Genomic DNA, 17,486 nt, shown 5'->3' with positions numbered 1-17,486 from the left:
TAGAAAAATAATAGTAATACAGATATTTCATCATAATCCTGTCGTAAGACCGGATGTACTAGTCGGGATTTACAACTGCAGGAAGGTGGGAGCAGCGGTGCGTGTTGTGAGAGACCTTGGTCAGCAGAAATCCTTTCACCACACAGAGGCGAAGAGCAACGCTGACGGAAGCCAGAAGCTACCACGACCCGGAAAGAAAACAATAATAACAAATTAATAATAACGTGACCAACCCACTGGCCTTACAACGCGGGTCCACAAGGGGGCGAGGGTCCCCATGTCCTCCGGCGGTTGTGACACCAGGGTCGCCCCGCCCCACTCCGCCCTGTCCCGCTGCGGCACAAGATGGCGGCGCGTTTACTCCGCCTGAGGGGTTTGGTGTGCGCCGCCGGCTCGCGGTCCTTCTCTGCCCCGGCCAGGTTAGAGGGGCGCAGGGCCGGCGCTGGTGGGCACCGCCGGAGCTGGGGTGATTGAAACGCGGGCGGGGAAGCGGGTGTGCGCCGGGCAGGGCAGGGCAGGGCAGGGCGAGGCGGGGGTACCTGGGTGCATATATGTGCACCTGGGTCCCCATTGCGGGGGGTATTTGGGGTCTGGGTGGCGCCCCGTGCCCGGCAGGTCTGGGAGCCCCCGAGCCCCCCGCGCCTGGCGGATCTGGGAGCCCCCACGCGTCCCCGTGACGGGCCCGACCTTTGCTCCACTTCCCGCCCGCGCCCGGGGACGCCTCGTCCCGCGGAGGCAGCAGGTGCTGGGCAGCGCGGTCACCGCGGGCGCTGGGGCTCGGCTCGGCGGTTCTCGCGGGGAACACACGCAGGGTTGCGCTCACGCTTCTCTAGCCTGCGAGTTGTGTCTCGTGGGGCCGTGCCGTGGTTGGCGTGAAGGAGTAGCCCGGCCCTTCTTTGAGCGCTAGATGGGCTGGGAGTTGCAATTAAACAAAAGGGTGGTCTTAAGTAAATCCAAAAGTCGTCTTAAGCAGCTTTAAGAACGTGCTGAAGCTTTTGAGAGAGTCAGTGTGCACCTAGCGCGAAAAGTCTGTGTTTCAGAGTACAAAATATGGAACAAGTAAGTTACAGTAGCCCATTTTTTCCAAACATCACTAAGATTAAATAGAGTTTGTGTTTCAGAGGCGTTTAATCCTTTGCACCAAGAAGAGTGTAATTTTGTGGGGCAATAAATAAAGACCTTTGTCTCAGTAATGAGGTAAATAAGTGTAGGCTCAGGTGAGCTCTGTGGGACTCTGCAGAATTGCTGTGCTGGGAAAACTGAGGAGAGGTGAACTAAATAGTTTGAGAAAGGAACAACAATCGCCTTTCCTGTATTTAAAATTTCTGATATTTTGTGGCAATAAACCAAACGCAAGTCAAAGAACCCCAATTGTTAGGGGAGTTCGTAATGTAAGAATGTAAGCAAATATAAGAAACAAATATAATAAGTGAATTTTCATTTCATCCCTAAACTAGTATGTCATCCTTGACATTCTAAATCCCTACAAAAGCTTTAAAGCCTTCCTTGTTATTTTGTAGTTATACTTCCTGTGTGTTTTCAACTGTTCACATTTACCACTGTTTCAGGTTGGGTTACTTTTTGTTTGTTTGTTAAAGAAGCATTTTATTTTTACATATATTTTTATCAGAGTTTGGAGGATTATCTTTCCTGTACAACAAAAATACTGAAAGAATGAATTAGAAAGTATGATTTTCAAGTTTAGAACTATGCAGATATACACAATAATGCAGAGTATAATGCAGCCTTCAGAGCATGCACATCCATGTTGTACTCAGTTTTGAGTGTGTGGATTTGCAATATTGGGGCTTCTGGAAGCAGGTACAGAATGAAAAAAACCCACCAAAAAAATTTACTTGTTCAAAAAGTTATCTCTGCAGTTTCAATTGAGCTGAATTGCATATTGACGGTTGTGTGGTGGGAGGAGAAGGCAATTATGATTTTTAGCATCTCTAATGAACCAAAACTTTATCCTCTCACCTATGAATGTATTAGTATTGTTTTTAAGTTATTTGAAATGTTAGGGGCAAACTAGTCTTGCTTTACCTGCTTTCACAGTCCAGTGAAGTACAGTGTATGTTGGGTATTTATATTTAGCATGGGTGTCCTTTGGACCTAGCAGTGTGCTAGATTTGGGATGCGAACTATGTTTCACAACATGTTTCCTTTATTTTAAAATGAATTTTATAAATGGGGGTGCTGTGTCCTAATGGATGCTTTCACTTGTCTGTTTTAGTGCTCAGCAAGCAGAACAGCATGGCACAAAGCGCCTGGAACCATCTTCTGCTAAAAGTTTGATTGATATAGGCACACGAAGGATCTTCTCGTCAGACCATGATATTTTCAGGGAGAGTGCCAGGAAGTTCTTTCAGGAAGAAGTGCTACCTTTTCATGCAGAGTAAGTTAGCTCTTAACATTCTGCTTTGCCAAATAATATGCACTTTTTCCCCAAAAGTGTTTTTGGGGGCATTACTCGTAATATAACAGGATAAACAGGGTATGTGTTTTCATTTACGAGTTTTCTATTCCAAGTATACTTAATTAAAACAAATCTGACTATGGAAGTTATATGTGAGAAAAAGAAAAGATCACCCATAATAAAAATTCACTGCGTTGTTTGAGCTTCTATGTTGGCAGTCTGGCCTCCTCAGGTCTAGGGGCAGAGAAATGCAGTTTGCAGAGCTGCAGTGAAAGTATCCTCTGCTTATACGTATTAACTGACACCAGCATCCTGGGAGTAGAGTTAGGGAGACAAATCTGTTGCCATGTTATCACACTGCTGTCGTCCAAAAAGCTTTGACATTGTGTCTAGGTTACGTTGCAGTGGATTTTGTAAATATACTACACATAGTATGTTAAGCTGGTTTATGGATTACCAAGAAACTTGCACAAAATGTCTCTTTTGCTTCTGTGGAAATACATGTGGTCTTCTGCACAGAGCAGACGTGTTTCTATTGAGTTAAGGCTGGAGGATGTTTTTTGCCCTTGTTTTAGCGATATCCAATCGCTTTATACTTGGGGAAAGAAAATAAATGAACCCAGAATGTGTTTTTGAACAGAAAGCATTAAGCTGCAGTAGTGTTTTAAACAGTTTTTACTTTGCTTGAAGAACATCCCTGTGAAAACACTGGGGGGTAGTAAAGGGCTTATTCTTAAATCACGCTGCTAGATGAGTTCCCTGATGCAGCTCCCAGTGTGTATCCACAAACAGTTGAGATGGCACAATTGAGTGAGTGGGGTGTTGTATCTCTGAGGCAGAAATGAACAGTGGGAGGCAGTGGAAACAACTTACATCAGGGTCATTGCCAGCTGTTTTGTTTTTTTCATCCTCAAACCATGACCTCAAAGTAGTATGCCTTTCCACTGTACAATCGTATTCTGTCCACGAAAACAGATGTTTTCTGTCATCTTTTGTTAGAATGACTTGTGCTGTTTGTGAACAGGTACTGATTCTGCTTGAGGTTACTGAAGATCCTGTTTGTGAGCTTGCTGACACAATGATTGGCTAGAGGGGCTGAAACAAGTTGGACTTGTGTTCTTGCGTCACTTCGGGGACCTATGAACGATTCTGTTCTCATACCTTTCAAGTAAACAAGGAGGCTTTGGCCACAGTGGATTAATAGGCTGGGCTGATGTCCAGGGACATGTGTGGAATCAGAGAATGCAGTTGTGGATTATCATGAGGAGGAGAAGCTTTGGCAGTTGGTGAAGCAGAGGCAGGAATGGCCCAGAAAGTGTGGGGGGAGAAGCAAAGATGGTCACAAAAGAGATTTGTTTTAAGATTTCCAGTGTAGGAGTGAAAACCCTGGGAATGAGCTTAAATATGTAGGATAAATTTTTTATTAACTGTGGATAAAATGCTATGGTATAGCTCTACTGCACACATCTGTGTCAGAGGAGTCTTTCTGATATAATCTACCTACCATATAATTTTTGAATTGTGGTTTAAAAGAAGATATATTAAAAGAAAACCTGTGTTGTGCCATTAATGGTCATCCAATTTTCTATTGAACTGGCAGACTCCATAAGGAGGCACTATATTTCCAAGAATAAGTGATTCTTGTGGTTTTAAAGTCTGCAAACTGTCAGCAAATAATCCTCAACTATCTATTTACAAATTTGAAACCACCTTAAAGCAGTACTTCGCAGGTATATGGTACTGCCTTGTAATAAGTTCGTAGGGACCAATTGTTATATAAATGTTACTACTGTGTTAACGCTTGGTTCTTATAAAGCAGTTCTCATTGGTAGAGTTGAAATCTTTCACAAAAGATACTGATGCATTATGCCCATTTTGTACATGGGGAAAATGGCATGTCAGAAAGATAAAGACCTTCTTGTAATTTTCCAGATGGTTGTGGCTAAATCTCCTAAATCCCAGTCTGGTACTCAGACCAATAGGCAGCACTGCCTTTCATAACAAGGCTTAAAGAGATGCCAGGTTGTATGTTGGAAACAGGAGTTTAAACCTGTTGCACAGTTGGTGCCCCTGTAATGCCAGTAGCATCTGTGGACTTGAAGAATAGAAAACCTATTATTAAGCCACCGCTTCTTAGCTGGGAAATACAATTGTCTCTGTTACCCTACACGTCATCTGAGACTGAAAGCTTCTTCCTGTGCAGTGAAACCTTGCTGCAGGTGCTCTAGTGTAAAGCAGCAGCCATGACAAATAAACAGTAGCACATGGAGTATTTATCGTGTGACTGTTCTTGTGTTCGTTTTGCAGATGGGAGAAGGATGGGCAGGTGAGCAGGGAGCTCTGGGAAAAGGCTGGACAGCACGGTTTGCTGGGTGTTGCTATAGCTGAAAAACATGGAGGCATCGGAGGAGATATTCTTTCTTCAGCTGTGGTCTGGGAGGAGCAGTAAGTACTAGATGCTTCAGGAAGAATTAAAGTGATACTATCAAGAGACTTTTTCCATAAGATGTCCTCATTGTGGAATATATTTGCTTACAGAAAATGGTGTTATCTTTCTCATGGAGATGATAGTTTAGACATCTATAAATCCCTCCTTTTTAAGTATTTTTGGTGATTGTTTAAGTAACAAATGTCATTGTGCTCCACTGTTGGGACTTTGTGGCTGGGGCAGGCATTTTAGTTGGTCTGGTGCATTATACACTCATTTGGCTGCAAAAGTACATCCTATAAATAACAGTTCAAGTGCCACAAACTCAGATTATGTCTGAGACTTGTGTGACAGGGTGTTCTTCTTTGTTGCTTCTGTTGTAACTGTGTAAAGTTCAATGTTTAAGTCTTTGTAGTACCTCTGAGCTTTTTTCTTTTTTTTCCCCCCTCTCCTCAAGGATGTATGTTAACTGTACTGGCCCAGGATTCAGCCTTCATTCAGATATAGTTATGCCCTACATTGCGAACTATGGCTCCGAAGAACAAATTAAACGCTTTATCCCTCAGATGGTTGCAGGCAAGTGTATTGGAGCTATTGCCATGACAGAACCCGGGGCTGGCAGGTAAGCTGAACATTAAAACAATGGTCTTAAATCAGTAGGCTGCACATAATGTTCTCAGTGAACAAATTACTGACCTTCCTGGTTATGTGGTTATCTTAGTGACTAGACAGTACCCTAGATTAGGCAGTACCTCAAAAACAACTGTTTTTATAGATTACTTTATTACAGCTTTGTCATTTCAAGATACTCATTCAGAGTCCATTTCACTATTGTCCTAATGTGGGCAAATATGCTTTGTATTCCCTTTTATAGTCCGAAGTTATAGTCACTAGCTTACTTGTCATGTGAACATATGAAACAGTGAAGAGAAAATTACACAGCTCTGTAAAGAGGGCTTGATTTTACTGTTAGCTTTTGTTGTGGAATGCAACACCTTATTTTCTTTCATCTGAATCCTTTCAAGCAGAGAAATGTCCCTCCTTGCCCGTCATTACTGAAGGGCCAACAGCAGGAGTAGGCACAGCTGATGTGGCCAGTTTCCAAAACAGAGGGACAGGTGAAGAGCAAAGCCTATTGGTGTTATGCTTCTACAAATGGTAGATGTTGCCAGCTGCTTTTTGCAGAACCTCGTCGTCAGAATTGACCTTGCTTAGAGAGTGTGGTTTTGTTCAGCGTTTGGCATCTAAGGCATAGTGGTGTAAGGGGATGCTGACCTGTTGGTGTCAGTGCTTGTATTATACCACCTTCCAGAAGCACATACATTAAAATGGGACCTCCTGCTCTTGTACAATTGCATAGATTTGTCATCTTGTGTACTTGTGTTTTCGCTGTTATATTCTAAGCTATTTCACCATGTTTCACTATCCTTGCATGTGTTTTCACTGAGCCTGTGCCTGAACGATGTAAAATCTATTTTATACTGGCTAGAATTCAAGATATAATTTGCAGCTTCTGGAATGGTTTCTTGAAGAACCTTTTGAATTTTGTTTTAGTGACTTGCAAGGAATACGAACATATGCAAAAAAGGATGGAAGTGACTGGATTCTTAATGGGAGTAAGGTAAGTGAACAGACATAATACATACCACTCACAGGATTTGGGAAATGAATGCATTTAGACAGTGAAGGTTGTACACCACTGTTGTTATTTCCCCCCAGTCCTTTCACTTCTGTATTTATGTGGGTTATGTTGGTTTTGGGTTTTGTTTGTTTGGTTGGTTTTTTGTTGTGGTGGTTTTTTTTGTGTGTGTGTGTGTGTTTGTTTTTTGATGTTGTTTTTTGTTTGGTTTTTTTTGTTGTTGTTGTTTGTCTCTTTTTTCCCCGGAAACTTTTTTTGTAGGACTTCAGATATTTCTGTTTCTGGCAATTTAAAGACCAGTGTATGGAGGGACTTGAATGAGTTATTTTTCATAGCTTTTAAATAACCCTATCAAGAGGCCTGTTACCTCTTAAACTGGGAAGAAAAGTGTGGGGTTTGGGGGGAAGTCCTGCATAGTATCAGCAGGACCAGGGCTGGTTTTTAGTACTGATGTTGAACAACAAAATACATATACAACCACTGTGAAATCTTTTGGGGCCTGAATAAAAACTTTTGTTGCCCCAATGCAAGCTGTGGAATCTTTATTCAGAAGCCTGCTGGTCATGTTAGGAGGAAAAAAACATGAGTGACACAAGCTTTGAGTGTGTTGTCAAGCTGTTGTAAAGCTGCCAGCATTAACCTCATCTTTCATTGTTGTAAAAAAGAAAAAAAAGGCAAGAAGGTAGAGATAATGTTAAAAGGAAAGCATGGGTTCAACAGGGGTTTTCTTGAAGCTATGAAATGTTTTAATCTTCTTTCTCACCCACTTCGTTAGTACTCATGTGGTAATATGGTACTGATAGAGACTTCTGACCTTAGCAGAACTTCAAGTGCTGAGGATGTGTGCAAGCAAATAAGTATGTACAGGTGTTCAAAAGGATACTTGCTAAAGCTGCGCAATTACAGCCAAGCAGGACAGACAGTTCATTTATTTTGCTGGAGTTCAGGTGGATCATTTTGTCAAGCTCATGACTCATTCCACAGAATTACAGTAAACAGTTGTGACAAGAAGCCATTGATGGGTTTTGCATGTTATATCCTGCTAATTTAATTTCTAGAAAAGAGTGCTTCTCTATTCATTTAATATCTATATTCCTTCTTTATCATGGGACAGACAAAAGCAACACATACATACATTCTTTGACACTTCTGACCCACACAATTCTTCTCAAACTAATTCCTGCTTCAATAGGCCTTGCTTCAAAATTCTTAACTCATAAAGCTTCAAATTCTAGACGCTAAAACCTTGCCTTTCAGTTCACCTGTGGAAGTGTCAATGCAATTCTTCTTTCTGCTCCTTGTTGATCTCTTCTAAATTCCATCCACCTATCTTGGTGCTTTATTCTAATTTGCATTTTTCTACAGGTATTCATCACTAATGGTTGGATGAGTGATGTAGTGATCGTGGTTGCGATTACAAACCGGGAGGCCCGATCTCCTGCTCATGGGATCAGCCTTTTTCTGGTGGAAAATGGAACAAAAGGTTTCATCAAAGGACGCAAGCTGCAAAAAATTGGTCTGAAAGCTCAAGTGAGTTCATACAACCATAATAGACTTGGAGGACATAATAGATTTGGAGGAAGGGACAGGATCTTATTGGCATCTTTAGCTACTAATGGATGGCTGTAGAGATGGTAGAGGCAGATTCTTCTTAGAGGAGCACAGTGAAAGGGAGAGTGGAGAGGGACATTAAGAAAAACTTTAAGTAGATGTTAAGAAAAAAGGAAAAATAACCACAAAAGTGATCGGATACTGGAACAGAGACCTGGAGAGGTTGTGGAGACTTCATCATTGGAAAGCATAACTGGACAAGATACTCAACCGCTTGATTTGCTGGAGCTTGTCTGAGTAGGAGATAAACTAGTTGACCTCTGGAGAACCCTTCCAACCTAAATGATTCTATTTCAAGTTAAAGTGAACAATAGCAAAATCAAATGGGGCAAAAGAAGTGAAATGAAGAGGTGAGGATGTCAGGCTATAAACTGATGCATTTAAAATCCTCTTAGGACACAGCAGAGCTGTTTTTCGAAGATGTGCGGTTGCCAGCCAGTGCCTTGCTTGGAAAAGAGAACAAAGGCTTCTATTATCTGATGGCAGAGCTCCCTCAGGTAAGAGAAACGTCCGTATTTGCTGCCTGTAGGAAGAATAGAGAGACAACTTTTGTCATTACAAGAATCTGCCTTAGTCTTGAAGACTATGTATCATGACGAGCCACCTTGGGCTCACAATTGGGATACCAGTAAGCAGTATTTTGTTAGCACTGCTACTTTTTAACTGAAGTACAGTTTCTAGTGCTAAAAGTGTGTTTTTTTTCGGGGGTTGGTAAAAATGTTGATACCTCACTAGCTCAGAGCTGTTAATAGATTTTTCAGTCAACAGTCCAGCTATTGAAGAACCTGAGCTTAGGGTAGTGTATTTAAAAAAACACGCCACAGTTTTCCTGTATACTTCTGGCATGGAACCACTTTGCTTAGTAAATTAAATATAGCTTGGAGGTCTCTGCATTGGGCATTCTCTTTAAAGAAACAAGCAAGTGCTGCTGTTCTAGCTCTTCTACCCATAGAAGCATATTAAAGATCCAAGGAACTCTGTCCATAGAGCAAAGAAATTGTGTAGTTACTGAAATACCTTGCTAGTGGAAATAATAGTTTGTGACTTAGTTTGCGAAGTTTTGGAATTATTTGCAAGGACAAAGAGGCAATGTGGTTTTTCAAAATGTGACTGTGCTTTGTCAAATCTATGACTTTGTTTGCCTCATCTGATAAAAATCATGTTTAATTAATTTTATACTGTGAGTAAATATGAAACCGGATCAAAGAAAATATTTTACTGCTTTAAAGAAATAAATGCACTCGTGAACAGGTTCAATGTGATGCATCAGATTTTTATGGTACTACAAGTAATTGTTCTGTTCTTAGTTTGTTTTTCAGCATGTTATGAGGAAGGAAAAAAACAGCCAGGTTATTTTTTTTTTTAGGTTTTGTTTTTCTAGAGGTGTTCTCTTGAAATTGTTAAATACGGTTGTTTAAACTGAGCAGTGAAAAACAGTAATTGAAACGGAATTTGATGTGAATTTTTCAGTCAGTGAGAGTCCTGTGTTTGATTTGTGGCTATTTTTGGATCATTGTTGTGATAGGACATTGCCCTAGAAAAGACTTTAAAGTGAGCTTCAGGCAGTAAGACATTTGTCCCACTCATTAATTTCAGTAATGCAGTGTGTCTGGTTTGATACTTAGTGTGATTTCTGCCCCCCTGCCTTAATGAACATCACTGAACATCTGTTTCCCAATTGTGCATCTGATACTGAGAAATGTAGGATTCATTCAACTGGATTCTGTAATTTGTGTTTCAAAAGGAAAGACTACTAATTGCTGATATGGCTCTTGCTGGCTGTGAATTCATGTTTGAAGAAACAAGGAATTATGTGAGACAAAGAAAAGCTTTTGGAAAGACAATTGCACACTTGCAGGTGAGTTTGAACTGAGAGAATTGTATACAGATTCCAGCGTGTATCTGTTTTACATCTGTGTACGCAGAATAGTGAGCAAATGAAAATCACTGGGCTGTTTTCAAAGAACTGTGACACAGGTTTCACTCTTGAACTGCAGCTGTTGTTTGCTTCCATGACCATCCTTCATTTTTGAAAGAAAAACAAACACCACCACAAAAGCCTTAATGTATGTATTTTATGTATTTTACAATTCAGTTAGATGCCTCCCAGCAGTGCTGCTTTAGGAGGTCAAACGTGCAGGCAGAAACTTTTCCTGTTGATGAAGAAAAAAAATCGCGTTGCTCTTAGGCTTGCATTTTCTGGCAGAGGTCCTGGTCACTCGACCTGTTACACCTGCATGTATTTCTCTATCTGCATGGAATCCTATAGATTGCAGAAAAACTTGGTACATGTGCGGATGCTGCATTCCTCTGCATATAATGCATTGCAGAAAAATGAACTGGGATGCTGGTGTGGGCTCCCAAGCAGTGACCTTGCTGCCTGAATGTCCACAGAGGAGTTTGTATTCAGCTTTGTGGGTATCGTCATGACATTCTTCAGCTAGCAGCTAGCTGGCTATTTCAGTGACTGCGTATAAAACTGTTGGGTCATCCACTGAGAGCTCACTGCGCTCCTGACAGTGGTAGTTAATTGTGTTTTGAAACGTTCATGCCTATGCTCCTTAGTTGCGGTCATAAAACAGATGTTGCTTTGCACAGGATTGCGATGTTACAGTTGCCCTGAAAACCACATTAGCTGTTACGGCTGAAGCACACCAACCAAGCTGCTGCATGTTTGGTTTACAGAACAGAAGTGAGTCACGTGGGTTAGAGAATGTTGGCTGCCTTTTTTTTTATATACTTTTGAACTAATTAAAAAAGCCTCCTCCACTTCAAAGTCTTGAAACTTCCTTTACCAAAATCAGATCTTTAGTTGTTGTGAACAGCAGCAGAATTGGGCTCTTTCGAGGCTGGATGTTAGGTATCTTTCAGGAAGTTACTATCTTTGTGTGGTTTTAAAGTTAACTTTCAGAAATCCATAGTTCTAGATAGTTTAGTATGTGCAGTGTGAAGCTTTAACAAAAGAAATATATTTTATCTTTTTTCACGTAGGTAAACGATACTTCTTAATTGTTGAAGTTGATGCTACAGAGACCACCACAACAATCTTTTTTTAGTCTAATGCACTGCCAACCACCAGGTGGCCAATAAACTTGAAAAGTATATTTTTGCTAAAATAATCAATTCCTGCATACCTTTCCAGTTTCCTTTTTGTTGCTGATGACTATAGTATGCATATAATCAAAAATCCTTTCTAATTAGAGTTCTGCCTTGCCTAATTAATTTAGCCATGCCACAGTACAGTGTTTGAAATAGAATATTTTATTTGTAGTAATAGTAGACTGCTCAGTTATATTTATTGTCAAGAGAAGCAAGAATTTTTATATATAATCTTAGAACTATGAGATCAGGAAAAAAAATTGTTACTGGATGGTGTTTTTATCCCCTTCCTACCCAAATTATAAGAAGACAGTCGAATGCTTGCCTGGTCTGGAGTTACATAACCTTAGCGATGGATTTTTACCTCTTCAATCTAGAAACTTTTCCAATGTGACAGATCTCAGTGTTGGAAAACTTTCTGATAGCTAGATTTTCGTCTAAAATTTCCTTTGGTTTTGCTTGTGTCTCTTTGCTTATGACTTAAACTCCGAAGAACAGAATACATAGGAAAATGCATCTAATAGATGAGGAAATGTTATTAATAACTGGGGAAGTTGGTGGCTCTGCAGAGTACAAGGACATTTCCCCACAAGGGGGAGCGGAGTTGACAGAGCACCCAGTGCCTTGTGTTCTCTAGGAATTTGTGTTTTCAGGCTCTTGGGGTTTTTCTGCTAAGGTCATGTTTTGAGTTGGGTTGAGAAGTAAATGGCAGTAAATTTCTCTAATAAGAGTGGTAAAGACATAATTATCGGAAAGCAACTTACTTTCCATATGTATAGAGCCAAAGTTGTTTGAAATGGATTTCTAATAGAAAACACTGTAGAAAATGCTCCATTTTCTGCTTCAGATATCACTTAAAAACTGTACTACTTCTGATCTTTCTTTCATCTGCCTCCTCCATTCACTTGCAAAATAAAGACTGTACAGCACAAGTTGGCAGAAATGAAAACGCAGATTTGCGTGGGCCGAGCTTTCATGGACAACTGTTTGCAGCTGCATGCAGATAAACGTCTGGACTCCCCCACAGCTTCCATGGCGAAGTACTGGTATGTGGCTAAAGTAATTTGGAAACGTTGTTTGTATGATCGTGACAGGAATCTAATGATAAAAACACCGAACTGCTCAGATCTAATGAAAAGATAAAAGTACTGTCTGATTAATAATTACATTGTCAGCTTCTAACAAGAGACGACTAGCTTTGAAATTAATCATGTAGTCAACAAAAGTCTTAGCTACATTGAAAACCAGTGTCAGTGTAAGAGATTGATTTCAGAGTAATAGCATGCTTTTAAAACAGGCTTCTGTTAATAGTAAGATGAGGACTCAGCTTTACCTTCAAGGAAAAATGAGTATTTCGTTGATATTAAAAAAAAAATACTGTTGCAAATTGTCGTGTGGTTGGGGGGGGGAATTTGTTTGTTGTTGTTTTGTGCATGGTGTGGTGTGGATTTTTTTTAATTTGGGGGTGTCTGGGGTTTTTGTAAAGCACAGGTTTATTTGAAGCTCCTATGATACTTTTCAGTTTGTTATTTAGCAATATCTGTTTGGCCCACCCAGTTTTTGACGTTTGGGAAGAAATAGTTTGCTACAACTGTTGCTGTATCTGAGACTAAGCAGTCCTTTCCTTTATTGGCCAGAATTTCTCCTCCCTCTCTCCATACTTGGTGGTGGTATCTGTTAACTTAGGTTTAAGCAGAGAAAGCTGGATGAGTGGTAGAAGCATCTGAGATAGTGGCACATGAATTTGTACAGTTTTATTTTGCTTACAAAGAGGGGAGAAGGAGCACATCAGACATGAAGAACTGATTTTATGGAAGATGCACGGGTTTACAGATTCTAGACTTGTAAAAATAAGTACAGAGGAAATGAGCAGAGAGTACTAAGGGAATCCACGGAGAATATTTACAGTGAAAGGAAGTGTTTTGATTGAGTGCTACTCCTGGCACTGATTACCTAGAAGTACCAGGTACATAAGCAGAGGCATTCAGTTTTGAGGAGGAGGAAACAAGCAGTGCCAGCTCAGATGCAGACTGACTTCCTCAACAAATTTCCCAAAGCAAAGCATTTGAAACTCTCCCGCCCTCCCAGATGTTGGTGCCATGCTTTGTTGTGGATTTCCCCTTTCCCTAATGGAGTCCTTGTGGCTCCCTTCCAAATCTTAGGTGGTCTAGAAAATGCTTGAATGTAGAGTTGTTTTATTCCCTAGTGTTTCAGGAGACAATCTCCAGTTCATTTTTTTTAAAACTTGGTTTGTGCATCTTTTCTGATATCTGATGAAAGGTCTGGAGGTCTTATTTTTGTGGTGACAGGTTGTATTAGGTAGCTAAACCAATTTGAAAATAAGAAAGACAGTTGTGGTAACTCACCATTGCAGATTTACAGTTGCTGTAATAAACTGTAAGGATTTAACTAGCCAGGGCAGGGGGTGGTTTGGAGAAAATGACTCTTAAGTTATTCTGGGAGAAGCAATTGACTTGAATCATCATTTTCTTCTGGTGCCATTCTGAAAGTTGTATGTTTAGAAGGTGGTTTTCATGCCTTTCAGCTTTAGCTGGAACTTCCAGTGCAGTTAAAATCCTATGGGTTCTTTCATCTAATTTTCATCAAGTGTTTGAAATAGCATAAAGTATTTAGCCTTCCAAAAGCTGAGATACAGGACATAAATGTAAATGGCATGTTACCTGTCATGTTCTAGAGGAAAGGTTCACAAAACAAAATGCCTTTAAATATTTTTAGGATCGTGGAATAATTGAATATTTTGCAATAGACAATTCTGTTTAACACTTGCAGTGTTTTTTTAGAATAGAAAACTGTAAAAATCTACTGAGGGAACTAAATTATTCCCAGGTGATGGTTTTATTCAGAGAGATCCTGGTGTGTTGCTGGTGGGGGTGAGCCTGTGATGCTGTTAATTTTTTATGATGCAGCTTAGGGATTTGATAAGAAGAGAGACTATATCAACCTACTTACAAAAGAAATCTCTTGGCCTGTGGGAAGAGTAAACAAGCTTGTCTGTTTTCAAGCATTCCTTCTCTGAAAACTCTGCCATAAGGAGAACAAATCTTAAATACTGTTCAGTTGAATGTATTAATTTCTTACCAATCATGCAGGAAGAAAAGAAGTCCCTTCTAAGATAAAGTGTTTTAATGGCCATCACTTAAGATGAGTAATACAGAGTTAAAAGTGTGGTTATATTTTTGTCTTGCTAACTTACCTGTATTTCTAGTAATGTTTCACAGCATAACATCCTTCTGAAAAACAAATTTCTTTTTGACCATTTAAGGTCTTCTGATCTCCAAAACAGCATAGCTACTCAGTGTGTGCAACTGCACGGAGGATGGGGGTACATGTGGGAGTATCCAATTGCAAAGTAAGTGTAACATTTCAAACTCTAATGATGAAAGATTACCAGCAAAGTAAATTGAGGTACTTCCTTTATGTGTACTTGTCAGTTGTTTTGTGTTAGTACTGATTTACTGTTCCTTTTGCCATCATGTTTATTGAAAGGCAATCCACTGTACAGATGTCTGCAGGAAGGCTTTGTTTTGGTTCTGCAAATAATTCATGAGCTGTTGAGCAATTATTTATTTTTCACAAAATAGAAGTTGTTTTTATAGAATAAAATGTTAATTGAAAAACCAGAGAAGCAATGTAAAAATAAAAACCAGGGCAGGTAGTTTATGTTTTATTTAAAATGAAATGCATACATATGAAGGAAAGAACCTGTTGGTCAGCCTGAATCTTGTGCAATACCACAAAATAACAAATTGCCTAATCAGGAGCATGACTGGTTACATTCAGGTTTTTTACATCTTTTTAAATGAAAAAGCTAAGACAGTGATATGTACAAAGAGGAATTTACCATTCCAATTTTTTGCTTACTTTATGAATTTTGGACATTTGTGGAGTTCTTTTATATATTTCCTTCTATATTATCTGTGTAGATGTGCTTCCTTTTTCGTGTACATGCCAAGAAGAGTTTTGGTGCTCTTTTTATTTTTCTTTTTAAAAAGGTGTAATCTAATAGTAGAAATAGCAAAAACAGGACTGCTGTGCAGTTGTCATAAGCAAAGAACCAACTTTTTTTTTTAAACTGAGTAGATTTAGATTTTTAAAATTTCATTTAGATTATGAAATGTTGCTTTAAAATAACTTTTTCCTGCATGTTTTTAATGAGTGTAATTTGGGAGTGTTCTGCACCCTATCTTACTGAATAGGAAAGCCAGCAAACCCTATTCAGGGTGTCCTCGAACCCCTGCTTATCTGCACATGCATTTGTTGTCCGTACAGTTGTCCGTCCCTGTGGTTCAGCAACGTGCATGTTTCCAGAGAATGCCACGTTGCTCCTGGGCTGTATAACAAAGCAGAATTAAGATGGAAAAAAGTACACTGTCGGTGTCCTGTGTGCTGTCACCCAGCTGTGCGTGCGCTGGGGCCAGTTCCAGCACGGGGATGGAAATGATTTGGTTGCTGTGTGGCTTTTCAGCTGCTGGCCCAAGTGGAGCTGGTGTCAGCAGAAGCCCGCAGCCAGCTGATGTGAAACCTTTTGGCACTTACCTTGTCTTCCCAAGGTGCTGGAGTCCCACCTCAGAGAGAACTGACAGCACTGTTAGCAGTCCTCTTGACAGGATCAGACTGGCCAGGCGCTAATGAGCAATTTGCCGTGATAAGTATCAGTTTGGCTCTGCAGGAGTTGGCATTTTTCAGAACAGTGAGGCACCTGGGTCTTGCAGTTCATGCGTGTGTGCTGTTCTGCAGGATGTGGGTGAGTGGGGGCTTTGGTCTCCTGAGGGTAAGTTAATGCTCAGGTGATGTGAGGACAGGAGGAAAACAAGAATTTGGGGGGGAGAGAATGATAGGAGTCTGGTTTTATAGAGCTTTATTTTGGTTTTGTTTAATTAGGGAGGGTAGTGGAGACTTTACAATGTAAATAAATAAACAGGGAAGAGAGAACTGACCAAATGCCTAATTTGGCATAATACCTTGGAAAGGTGAAATATTTTTTTAGGTAGTTGAAACCTCTTTGAAAATACGAACCTCTTTAGAAATGGGAACAGCATACTTTGAAAGAAGGGAACTTTGAAGAGGGAACTTGGTATCTTTTTCTTTTGATTGTATGTCCATTCTGAGGAACTGTTTTGAATATTTTTTTTTTTTCCCCTCAGAGCTTTTGTGGATGCCCGTGTTCAGCCAATCTATGGTGGTACCAATGAAATCATGAAAGAACTTATTGCTAGAGACATTGTCAGTGACAACTAGGGCGGATGCTCGCTACTTTGGAGAGACTTCTAGAATCCTGTTATATTTATATATGGCATAAAATCAGATGTCAGAGAGTAAGTAGAATGTGGTGTATTATATTATTATTTCAGGGAAGTGACGAAGTGACACTATTTAAAAACAAAAATGTTAGTAACAACAGTGTGCTCATATGCAGGATCTCTAATACTTAATTTTGATTTAAATATCTTTGGACAACAGAGTAATTCTCTGGGTTCCAGAAGTTCTAGTAATGAAAGGCAATTTTGTGTCTGGAACATTATGGGTAGCTCAGTCTTTCAGACTTGGTGACATATTGAATCAAACTCTTGCTTTTGCAAATTGAATCCCTTCAGAGAAGCCATGTTCTTAACAAAAAGAAAAATTAAATGTTAATGTAACTTTGAATTTGTATTTCCTCTTAACAAGTATCACTGTGTCAAAGCAGAACTTGAAACTTTTACAGCCATTAGCGTATACCTGCTTACTTGTGCAGCAGCCACTTGCTGTAGGGGGGATGTGCCACTAACCTCTATGTTTACATCTAACCGAGAATGCCTTATTTTGCTTACTTTGTTCAAATAAATATAATAAAGCATTTCTATGCAATCTCAGGGTTGTCTGTGTTACTTCAAAGCCTGAGGGAGAGCTGAGACAGTTCCTCTGTGCCCATGTTCACCTCAGGGCTTTGAGGGGGAGGTTTGAGGGAGGGAAGGTGCTGCTGGTGACTATTTTCACGTATTTCCAAGTTAATATCCCTAATAAAAACGCTAAAAAAATATTTAAAAAAAATTTCTAAGGAATGTTTATTCGTGGTGGGAGTTAGACGGTCGCTTCCTCTCACTGCCCCGGCCGGGAAAGGGGACGACGCTCCGCGCGCCACCGTTCCCCCTCCCGCCGCGCCCCGCGGAGGCGCGCGCGCGCGCGCGTCCGGAGCGCTGTCCCCGCGTCAGGCTCCCCGCCAATGGCGGGCGGCCGCCCCCGCGCCGAGCCCCGCCCCCGGGCGCGCCGGATTGGCCACGCTCCTCCCC

At 40.5% G+C, this 17,486-nt stretch overlaps 1 protein-coding gene across 2 annotated transcripts; it reads left to right on the top strand.

The window, feature by feature from the left end:
• Positions 1-266: 266 nt before the first annotated feature.
• ACADL (acyl-CoA dehydrogenase long chain) lies at positions 267-17,064 on the top strand. Of its 2 annotated transcripts, XM_065841102.1 has the most exons (11): positions 267-419; positions 2,237-2,398; positions 4,727-4,864; positions 5,305-5,469; positions 6,402-6,468; positions 7,852-8,016; positions 8,493-8,594; positions 9,842-9,955; positions 12,115-12,242; positions 14,480-14,566; positions 16,362-17,064. In XM_065841102.1, the coding sequence occupies exons 1-11, from the start codon at positions 346-348 to the stop codon at positions 16,453-16,455; spliced, it is 1,296 nt and encodes a 431-aa protein (XP_065697174.1). In that variant the 5' UTR covers positions 267-345; the 3' UTR covers positions 16,456-17,064. The 2 variants fall into 2 exon arrangements, with proteins under 2 accessions (XP_065697174.1, XP_071667369.1); XM_071811268.1 differs by lacking the exons at positions 12,115-12,242; positions 14,480-14,566; positions 16,362-17,064 and adding an exon at positions 10,696-12,080.
• The last annotated feature ends 422 nt before the right edge of the window (positions 17,065-17,486 follow it).

Source organism: Patagioenas fasciata, chromosome 7, assembly GCF_037038585.1.
Source record: "Patagioenas fasciata isolate bPatFas1 chromosome 7, bPatFas1.hap1, whole genome shotgun sequence".
In the NCBI taxonomy this organism is placed as follows: Eukaryota; Metazoa; Chordata; class Aves; order Columbiformes; family Columbidae; genus Patagioenas; species Patagioenas fasciata.
Note: the sequence above shows the minus strand (reverse complement) of the source record. Positions and strands in the feature narration are given on the sequence as shown.

What these genes read in the sequence shown, in the direction of transcription:
- ACADL (XM_065841102.1), top strand. Translation starts at nt 346, where the DNA reads ATGGCGGCGCGTTTACTCCGCCTGAGGGGTTTGGTGTGCGCCGCCGGC. An exon ending in TCCTTCTCTGCCCCGGCCAG is followed by an intron (nt 420 to 2,236) that starts GTTAGAGGGGCG and finishes TGTCTGTTTTAG; the next exon opens with TGCTCAGCAAGCAGAACAGC. An exon ending in TGATGGCAGAGCTCCCTCAG is followed by an intron (nt 8,595 to 9,841) that starts GTAAGAGAAACG and finishes GTGTTTCAAAAG; the next exon opens with GAAAGACTACTAATTGCTGA.